The sequence below is a fragment of the Arachis duranensis genome, chromosome 9, assembly GCF_000817695.3.
Source record: "Arachis duranensis cultivar V14167 chromosome 9, aradu.V14167.gnm2.J7QH, whole genome shotgun sequence".
In the NCBI taxonomy this organism is placed as follows: domain Eukaryota; kingdom Viridiplantae; phylum Streptophyta; class Magnoliopsida; order Fabales; family Fabaceae; genus Arachis; species Arachis duranensis.
This window is the reverse complement of record NC_029780.3, coordinates 28,876,881-28,887,843: the sequence shown is the minus strand read 5'-3', so window position 1 is coordinate 28,887,843 and position 10,963 is coordinate 28,876,881. Positions and strand designations below refer to the sequence as shown.

Sequence of the window (10,963 nt, the reverse complement as noted above, 5' to 3'; positions counted from 1 at the left end):
ACATAAACAATGTCACTTAGCCTTTGATGCTCTAATCAGTTCCTCCTCTTTGAATGGATTTGTTCAAAGAGGCTCCAGTTCCTCTCGCAGCCGGATGATGATGATGTTTGATGAAGAAGACGAATTGCCATTTCTTGCAAGTTAGGAGCACTCCCACCGTGTAGCCTCCACCATTCACCTACCAGAATATGAAATTCAACTATCAATTCTCATTCAATATTTAAAAAACATTCAAAGTAAATTGAACATAGAAATATAAATACTTACCAGGTTCAAGTCTCTTAATTGCTTTCAATGCACTTTCCCTTCCAAAACTTTCTTTTCGATCTCGATACAACTGTATCTCTTGCATTGCGGCAACCGAGTCATCGCAAAGAGTTTCAATATCAAATAAATCAACAAAGACCTCAAGATATTTGCCTTCTCAACAAACCCCTCACTATAGAAGTAATCTGGATTCAAAAAGTATGCTGCTGCATGGAGGTCACGCTTCAAATGCTTATCCCACCGCATTTTCAAGATACTTGTATAAGGTGTGTATGCAGATTTCCTATTTCTAAACATTGTCTTGATATTAATTTTGGCTCTTTGCATGCCCGCATACACGATACCCAGAGAAGGTTTCTCATCAGCATCAACAAGCCTCAATAACTTAATTAGAGGACCAACAAGCATAACAGTAGTAAAACAATCCTCCCAAAACTTACTATCCAAGATAATTGAACTAACCATCTTCCCATTGACACTCTTGGATAATTTATGAGAAGTGAAATATTTGTCAATCACCAATGATTGCAAGTCTTCTTTATGATCATATATACTTTTCAAAGTAATGAATACAGTAGCAAAACGTGTTACTCCTGGTCGAACAATTTCTTTCCACTCTTTTCTTTTTCTAAGCCATGACAATAAAATCATATGATTGTAAACAAAGACAGTCACTTTTGAAGCACGAGAGGCAAGGTCAGCTATGTGAGGAATACTTGCTATGTCTTTTAAGATAAGATTGATGCAATGAGCAGCACAAGGAGACCAAAAAATATTTGGATACTTTTCATGAATGAGTTTTCCAGCAGATACATAATTCGCAGCATTATCAGTAACCACATGCACAATGTTACTAGACCCAACCCACTCAATAACCTCAGCAAACAATTTAAACAAGGTATCGGCAGTTTTTATCATATCATAAGCATCAACAGACTTAACAAATGACATACCAGCAGGACAATAAACTAGAAAATTAATTAACGTACGCTGCCTTTGATCAGTCCAGCCATCTGCCATCAGTGTACAACCAGTCCTTTTCCACGAGCTCCTATAACCTTCAACAAGTAACTGACACTCCTTCTTAAGATCGGCCAGCAAATGAACTCTCATTTCGTCATACGACGGTCCCTTGAAACCAGGTCCAATTGCAGCAACGCCGTCCAAGGCAGGTTGAAAGTAAGGCGATTGAATTGCATTGAATGGAATCCGTGCATCAATGATCCATCTTGCAAGTCCCAACTTAACCTTGTGTTTAACTTGTTCACTGGCGTAGTCCTTTCCTTAAAATAACTTCCAATTGGAGTAGCAGCAATCACTCTTCTCTTTCCTTTGTCTCTCATTGTTGCAGGACCCGGAGGTTGTACAGGATTAGGCGCTTCACCCTCTTCTTCCGCTTCTCTTTCACTTTCCACATCATAACACTCAGATGTAAATTTTCTTTTTTCTGCCTTATTTTTTTTGTTTTCCTCCAAAAGCCTTTTGAATTGAAGCTCAACATCTTCAGTTACTTTGTTACAGACTTTAATTTGTCCAGGAATTTTTGCAAGATGATATTTCATTCTATATATCCCCCCTCCATTATAAGTATTCAAGCAGAAAATACATGTATATTGAGCCTTGTTATTTTTGTCATACCTCACTGTAAAATACTGCCAAGCTGGATCAGATTTACCTCTAGATGAACCAGTTTGAGAATTTTGAGCAGCATTATCTTCTGGCTGTGAGTTACTTTGTGATTGTTCCATCTAAAACAATCAGAAACAGAACAGGCAGCATAGAGAATCAAAAACTATTTCCAGATTCTAGCAAACAGAACAGGCAGCATAGAGAATCAAAAACTATTTCCAACAAATAGAACAGGCAGCATAGAGAATCAAAAACTATTTCCAGATTCCAGCAAATAGAACAGGCAGCATAGAGAATCAAAAACTATTTCCAGCAAACAGAACAGGCAGCATAGAGAATCAAAAACTATTTCCAGATTCTAGCAAACAGAACAGGCAGCATATATCAACTTCATGCAGCTTGACAGTCATAGAAATCAACTGATTCAGGTAAAATAAAAATGTAAAACCATTTCCATTCAGAAGCAACAAAAAGCAGAAGCAAACAGAATGGTCGAGCATAGAGCAAACAGAAGCATAGAGCATATTCATGAACCAGCAAACAGAATCAGCAAACAGAACAGGCAGCATAGAGAATCAAAAACTATTTCCAGCAAACAGAAAAGGCAGCATAGAGAATCAAAAACTATTTCCAGATTCCAGCAAACAGAACAGGCAGCATAGATCAACTTCATGCAGCTTGACAGTCACAGAAATCAACTGATTCAGGTAAAATAAAAATGTAAAACCATTTCCATTCAGAAGCAACAAAAAGCAGAAGCAAACAGAATGGTCGAGCATAGAGCATATTCATGAACTAGCAAACAGAATCAGCAAACAAAATAGGTAGCATAGAGAATCAAAAACAAAAATTAAGATCAGCATATTATCCATGAACCAGCAAACAGAATCAGATGCCCTGTTATTTTTTTTCAAACAGAACAGGCGAGCTAGAAGGAAGCATGTTCAAAATCAAGAAGACAAGCAAAATCAGTCTTACCGGCGAATGCGAGGCGGGCTCGGCGAGCTCGTCGAGGTTCGGCGACGAGGAGGCGGGCTACGCGGTGGTGGTCGCGGCTGCTAAGGAGCGCTGCTGGGTGGCGAATGAGAAGCGATGCTGGGTCGCGAATGAGGAGCGCTGCTGTAAGTTGGAGCTTCGTGGGCGGTGGCAATGGTGGCCTTGGTGGATGAGAAAGGGGAGGAGGCTGAGAGCTTCGGGGGTTTGGTGGGTGGCTGACCTGATTGATTAGGGTTAGGTTCGTTAAGGTTAATTTTTTTTTTTTTAAATAGCCAAAACGACGTCGTTTGGCTTTTGAATTTCGAAACCACTGAACCGTCAAAAAACCAGAGTTTTTTCGGTTCGCCGATTAACCGCCGGTTCGACCGATTTTTTCACCGGTTTTTTGCCATTCGATTTTTGAGGTTATCCGGACCGGCCAAGTAACCGGTTTCTGGTTTTTCCGGTTGAACCGGCCGGTCCGGTCCGGTTTTCAGAACCATGGTACTTGTAGTGCCATTTAATACCCCAGATAGCGACATAGATGCAGCGATTGTATTATGTTGGTAACTAATGTGAAGCCAATTACAAAAGGGAAGTCACCTTCCCAATGGAATAATAAAACCATATATGCATCATATCATCCTTATAGGCGTCGTTTTGACCCCTTAAAAATACTTTTCATCTATAGTTTATATGACCAATCTATGATTCAACACAGGTCCTTTGAAAATTGATTATCGCCATCAAATTTAAATTTCAATTATTTTCATTATTTCAGATTTGAATACGTACCTCTGCACGGCTTAAACTCTACCACTTTTATTTATTTGAGTAAATGCGTACATATCTAATCAGCTTTAGTGATAATTGTGGTATTTTGGTATATATCAAATTTCGGAAACCAAAAAAAAATAAATTAAAATTGCAAACCACTAATTTTTCTTTGTTAAATAATTTACGTATTTTCAGTTATTGTTAATAAATTTTTTATTTAATTTAAAATTTTTAATATTTGAATTACTAAATTAGATAAAATCAAAATATATTTGTTTTTCTTGTATAATCAAAATTAAGAATCTAAACCTTATAATATAAATAATCGTGTTCTTTCTATAAAAAAACAAACTAATTACTAATATAATTATAATTAATTAATAATTATAACACCACTCAAACAAATTTTTATATTAATAAATTAGATCACAATTAAAATAAAAATTCTAATATTCTTACCAAGACATAGATTGAGTCTACATTTATATAAAAGCGTAAATTAATTAATTCAGCTAGCTAATTGAACTGTATAGTACTAGCTATCAACTAAAATAAATATTTGAGATTGTTATTGTAGTCGAGAAATATATAAGAGAGGAGAGTGTCCAACAAGTCAATTGATTAATTAAAATAAAAATATTTTATTTTTATTGAAAAATTAAAATTTAATATCATATTTGTTAGTTTAAAAATTGATATTAAAATTTTATTTTTTGTTATTAAAATTTTAGTATTTTAATACCTCTAAACATTGTAGACATAGTAGACTGAAATTTTTAAAAATGAAGACTGAAACTTTAATAACATTTTATAACTAAAATACCTTCATTTCAATTGATTAATTCCGACTTTATTCTTTGTACAAATTAAATTAAAATTTTATTTTTATTTTAGTTTTTGTCTCTCACTTTACATCAAACATAATATTAAAACTTATTTCAATTTTTATCTCTCAATTTTTATCTTTCGGTCACAAGTTTTGTCTCTCTTTTAAACACTATATGAGTAAGAGTCTTATAATTAGTTAGAAAAATGTAAATAATTATGACCCAAGACGACCTAGGATGTCAACTGCTACTAGCAGAATTAGATTTCATAATAACAGGAACAATTATATGTAGAAAGAAAAAATTATTAGAAAAATACTGTTAATGAATAAATGCCAATCCATTCTAGGAAGAAAACATTACATGTAGTTCACTTAATCAAGATTTAAAAATTGTAATGAGTAGGATCTGGGTTGGAACCGTATGTCAAATCTATTATCTGCTTAGTTGCTTAATATCTATAGTTTGACTTATTTTCTTATATTATTCGTAGCTAGAGACCTAGTGATATATATAATAATAACAATAATCATCTTAGTGAAAAGTGAGTAAGTGAAGATTATACATAAATAAACTATAGTTAGGGTATACTTGATCTCTTTTTAGTCTTTTTCATTTAAAAAAAAAAGTTAAAGTGTTTAAACCATAATATATGTTAGAAGCTAGGAAAAATAAATTTGAAAAGGGTTTTACATGACATTGAAAAAAAATGTTAAATTCTTTATATACGTTCAATTTATTATTTTGTAAACATAACAGAAAATATTTAAAGTTTATATTTCTTTTTTCTTTCTTGAGGTAACACCTAAAGAAGGACAAAAAACACAATTTAAAAATTTTATTTTTTTTATCTATGAGTGTTTACTTATATTTTTATCTTAAGTACTTTTTAACTCTAACTTCTATTTTTTTTTTAAAGAAGTTTTTCTTTCTCTTTTCATTTTTTAGCTTTAGAACCAACAATTCTTTTTTTCAGTAATTTTTTAGAAAGTGCATAATTTTATAATGAGTAAATAACATTCTCAATGTCATTCGTATGCTATATATTATTCGAGATGCAAGTAACTTGTTTCTATTTTTTTTTTAAGGTATTCTCTCGCTTTCTTTATGAAATTACTTATAAGAAATTATTGAATTTAAATCTATTATTACTCTCTCATTACATAATGTGATAAATTGTAATTATTTCTTTTGATACATAGTCCGAACTATTTTTAAGTTTTTCTAGTTGTATGACTTTATTAATTGTTAGTTCCCTTTTTTTGTATAATTCTATTAAATTAGATATTGATAAAAGTTAGATTTTAAAACTACGAGGTAGTGCAAAATATAAGAATGGTCTAAATAGATTCCTAAACTTCGCATTTGCCAATGTATCATCATCCGATGGGATGATACATTGTCCATGTCCGATCCTTTGTATGGGTTCCGGTTTTTCTAAACTAGAGAGGATGCGTACGATCATCTGCTGATAAAATCCTTTCCCTCTAGTTATACATTTTGGTTACATCACGGTAAGAGGATCGTAGACGGCAGCTCCAGCTGTAGACAAGAATTAGAGCCCACTAGAAACTTAGGAGATCCAATGAGTGACATGGTCCACGAGGCATTCAACTTTCCAAGGCTGCATGGTGATAATGAAGACTCGATGAATGAACATGTCGGAGACGGTGCGAATGGGTTGTCGTACTTATCTGAAGAACCTAGTCGCGATGCTCGTAGTTTTCATGACTTGCTTGAAGATCGCGAGCAGGAATTATATCCGCGATGCTCAAGATTCTCAAAGCTGTCTTTTTTCGTGAGGCTGTACCATATAAAGTGCATGTGCGGAGTGAGCGATAACGCATTTGGTTTGATTCTAGAGTTATTGGGGACGCTTTTGAGCATGCAAAGATTCTGAACACGTTGCAGAAAAATACTCTGAATCGATCGAAACAGGTATACATCCACACTGGCGGTTTGAAAAGCTTGGCAAGATGGAAAGGAGAAGAGATAATTTACGTTTGAATTCACTCTTTGTACTATCTCCTCGTCTACATTTTTCTTAATTGTGTGCAATACAGTAATGATATAAATTATGTTACTACAGTCGAAACTACAAGAAAGGAAAATCAGTAGAGGAGAGCTATAGACTACAGTGCACAAAAAAAATAGCTCTTATATCCATGCAAAAGTTAGGACAATTGGTGTAAGTACTGCATTTAGGATTCTGTGTTGTATTCCATTGGTTTTGATTATAAATTTGGGTTGAAAGTCTAATACCTAATATGCTGTAGCTTGCATAGGTATTTTTTTTGCGAACACTTATTATAAAATTTTGACAAAATTATGATCTCACACAGGTTAGTTTTTTAATTTATTTTGTTATACTTTTTTACTTTTTGAAATAGATACCTTTAGTAGTATGAAAGTATAAGTTGTTGACTTAATAATATACTTGTATAATTCTAGTGGCTGAATATTATTTTACTGTGATAAAAGTTATGCAGTTAATCATCCTGTTTGGCACGTTCTTGACATGAGATAGACCACTAAACAAATTAATTATGTTTGATTATTTATATTTGTAGGAAAGAATTGAGATGATTGAGCAATAGGATGAGTCTTCTAGAGTGTTATCTCAAAATGATTCACTTGATCAAGCTCTCAAAAAAGAGAAACTGGATAGAGTGCATGGCGTGGGTTTCAGACCAACTCCCAATCAACACTTTAGTCTGAATTCGCATCTGCTGAGAAACGGAGTCCAAATAGAGGAGACCCAAAAAAAAGCAGCTTGAACTACAGGCAAAGCTAGAAGCCAAGAAGTTGAAAAGGAAGAAAATGGAGGATGAAGTAGTAGCAGAAAAGAAAAAGAGGCAAACAATGGAGAATGCTCTGAGATAACTATTTTAACAGCAGGGTGAGAAGCTGTCACGAGACATCGTTGTAGGGATGAATTTCGTGGAAGGATAGAGTGAAAAATAGAATATTAGGATTGGAATTATTTTGGTTTGAAACAAACATTTTTTTTGAATTCGACTATGCATCTCTTAGCAAGAGTTTTACTTTATTAATATTTTTGTAAATATATTATTTTATTTTACAGTTAATTTTTTTTGTTTTTGCTACAAGTTTAGATTCTTAGATGAAAAATATTAAGATTTATAATTAAAAAAATCCAAAAAACGCAAAAAAATTATATCTATAATATTTTTTAAAAAAATCTTCAATTTTTAAAGAAAAATCCATTTTTTTAACTTTGTATTGAAATTAGCGACGGTTTTAAAACCACCGAAAATAAGTCTGCAAACGTTCTAAAATTGAAAAAAAAACCATCATAAACTTGCGGCGGTTTGTATGCACAAGTAAATATGTGTGAAACCCTGACACTTACATATCACGGTGGTTTTTACCGCCGCTAAATTAGGTGCTACAAAATATCGATTTAGCAGCGGTTATACCAACAGTTGCTGAAAACCGTCGCAAAATCAACTACTCATGCCAATAATCAAGGTGGTTTATGAACGACTGGTATTGGATTTTACGGCGGTTTCTAATCACGGAAAAATCGTCGCAATGTTCCATACTCTTTTGTAGTGAATGTCATGATAACACTAAAAGTTAGGCGTTACTAACTTGCTTCCCTATTTATTAGCTAATATTTATTATATAAGCCTATTTCGTTATTAAAGCGCATTTATCTTGCCGAAAAAAATTTTCTTGAAAACATTTGGTTCGATAAGATAAAACATTCCAAAATAAAATCACATATAATAAAAAAATAAAGTAGAATCAGAACTACATTTGGTTCGATAAGCGAAAACATTCCAAGATAAAATCACATATAATAAAAAATATAAAGCAGAATCAGAACTTTCATGTACATACATCACATGTTGATTAACATCATTAGGAGTAGATAACTATTAACTATTTAAAATCATTAGAAGTAGATAACTATTAACTATTTACACACACACACACTCTCTAGGTCTTCAGAAACGTGAGCCAAATTGATGCCATCAAAATACCAGATCTCATCTATCACTCATTTGCATGATTATACGTCATTACTGGACTACCGGTGCTCCATCTGAAGGGAGAAGGAAAGGGATAAGAACTTGCAGGTTCTTAGTAAGATCGGGATTATTATTTAAAATCATTATTTCTGTATTATTGTAGTCAATAATGCTTGATCATAAAATACAAGAATAACAGATAACAAGAAACACGTAACTATAAACAAACAGAGAATGCAGGAAGTGAAAACAACAACTAAACACACACAAATGCAGAAAGTATAACAGAAAAATATGTGACAAACAAGTATGCTGCATGTTTGGTCCTAATCTAGGTAATGAGCTCACGTGTCGGTTTCTACCCGCTCCCGATGTAATCCAGCATTCTTAGCCGGATATGGCTTTTCCAAAACACAGTATAGCAACTCCTTTGTAGGTGAGCTTCGACCTACAGAAATGACGCCTCTGTAAATGAGCTTCGGCTTATAGGAATGACAACTCTCTGTAGGTGAACTTCAACCTACAGAAATAATACCCTGAGATACACAAATGAGGACCTCTAGAGCTAAGGAAAAGGGAGCAAACAGTTTACGAGCATCTCCGTTCCTTTGTTCGGCCTAAGGCCAAGTCAATAAACATCGGCCACACTTATCGACCTCTACCAACAATTTCTATCTCACTTTTTTGAGTTACTTTCATCTTTAGGGCTAAACCCGTTTTTATCATCTTTATATCTTTTCTCTTTCATTAATACTCTTCATATCTTTTAAGTTTTATCTCAATGTTAGTTATCTCTGACTTAATTATTTTCTCGTATTTTTTTCTAGATATTTTATGATATACTTGAGTAAACATAAAACAACACATTAATAAATTTGTTAAATTATTTTTGGTTTTATTATTCATTAATATTCAATCTGAGATATTTTAACGTCAATACTTAACACATAGTATTACATATTTCTTCTTTCTCAAATTAACCATCTCTTTAACATTTTTTATTTATTGAAAAATGGATGTATTTAGAAGCATTTTTTTTATAAATACATCAACTTTTAATAAATTCCAAAATAACAATAATTTGAAAATAGATGCATTAAATACATTTTTATCTTTGTTTTAATGCATTAATAGTTTGTGAAGATATACTAATATTTTTATAAGTGCATTAATATCTTTGTTTTAATGCATTGATATCTTTGTTTTAATTGCATTGAGTACATTTTTTTATGTCTATTTATATTTTGTAAAAATATACTAACATTTTCTTATATATTCTGTATGATAGTTAATTTAATAATTAATTTTTAAAGTACGTCTAATATTGTTGATATTTAGATTTTGTTATAAATTTTTTATACATTTAGCTAACACGTGTTCTAAGAACACATATTAATATTAATTATTAGTAAAATTTTTTATTTTTTAATAAATATATAACAAATTAAATTTTATATATTTTCATAAAATACTTTCAATTAATAACCGCTAGCAGCTTAATAGACACGATAATGTCTGTTCGCACGCATATCTATTTTTTTAAGAAATTAGTTTTGATATTTTTTTAAAAAATTATAAAATTCATATTAATAATTAAGAGAATTAAAATAATATGTTATTAAAAAACAAAAATTTCTTAAATTATTTAACATTTAAATTATGTAGAATAAATAAATTTGTATTAAATTAGGTAAAAAATAAAAAGAAATCATTATATTGTTAATATATGTAAAAAAATCAAGATGAAGATTTATAAACAACTAGTATGCGAAACAAAATCAAGATGAAGATTTACAATGTAATTATTTATAAATGTTATGAATTTTATTTATTTTCTCAAGCTTATTTAGTTTGAAGAAGATATAAAAAAATTTTTTGCCAAATACTTTTTATGTCAATGCATAATTTTATTAGATAAAAAATATGTTTTTTTAACTTTTATTATATTCAACATCTTAATCTTTAATTTTTTATTCTTTCAAAAGTATTAAAACCTATTGTTATTATATCCTCTCGTCGTATCACACACTATCTTTTTTTATCACCATTTATTGTACTGTACATATATCTATCTATTATATAGAGTTGTTCCTCTTTCGCTAATTACTGGATAAAATCATCCAAATCCATCTGACTTTTTTTTTTCTATTTATACATTTTCAAATCGCAATAATCATATATCTATATAACAAAAATAACAATCACAAGCAATGATGGTTAATAAAAGCAGAAGATTTAGCGAATTTTAAGACGAAGAAGGACTAAAGACTCACCATAAACTTATAAATCGTAGTAGTATAACCTTTAAACCTTTTCTTTGCGTTTTTGATGAATTAGGATTAAGGTTTCAATGTGAGAAAAGTTTTGGCAAATTATGTGAGAGATTCTTGATTGAATAAATCGAAATAGGGGATGCATTCATCCGTTTTTTTCTATTTTTTTAAAATATAATTGTAAATTACTAAAATGTTTTTTCTAATTATAAAAATT

The 10,963-nt window shown here is 31.3% G+C and overlaps 1 protein-coding gene across 1 annotated transcript; it reads right to left on the bottom strand.

Moving 5' to 3' along the window:
- Positions 1–35: 35 nt before the first annotated feature.
- On the bottom strand, positions 36–1,380 carry LOC107465278 (uncharacterized). The gene is made up of 3 exons (XM_016084261.1): positions 525–1,380; positions 268–420; positions 36–178 (listed from the first exon to the last, which is right to left on the bottom strand). The coding sequence occupies exons 1-3, from the start codon at positions 1,378–1,380 to the stop codon at positions 36–38; spliced, it is 1,152 nt and encodes a 383-aa protein (XP_015939747.1).
- Positions 1,381–10,963: the final 9,583 nt, after the last annotated feature.

What these genes read in the sequence shown, in the direction of transcription:
- LOC107465278 (XM_016084261.1), bottom strand. Translation starts at nt 1,380, where the DNA reads ATGAGAGTTCATTTGCTGGCCGATCTTAAGAAGGAGTGTCAGTTACTT. An exon ending in TGCATACACACCTTATACAA is followed by an intron (nt 421 to 524) that starts GTATCTTGAAAA and finishes TTTGTTGAGAAG; the next exon opens with GCAAATATCTTGAGGTCTTT. An exon ending in AATTAAGAGACTTGAACCTG is followed by an intron (nt 179 to 267) that starts GTAAGTATTTAT and finishes ATATTCTGGTAG; the next exon opens with GTGAATGGTGGAGGCTACAC.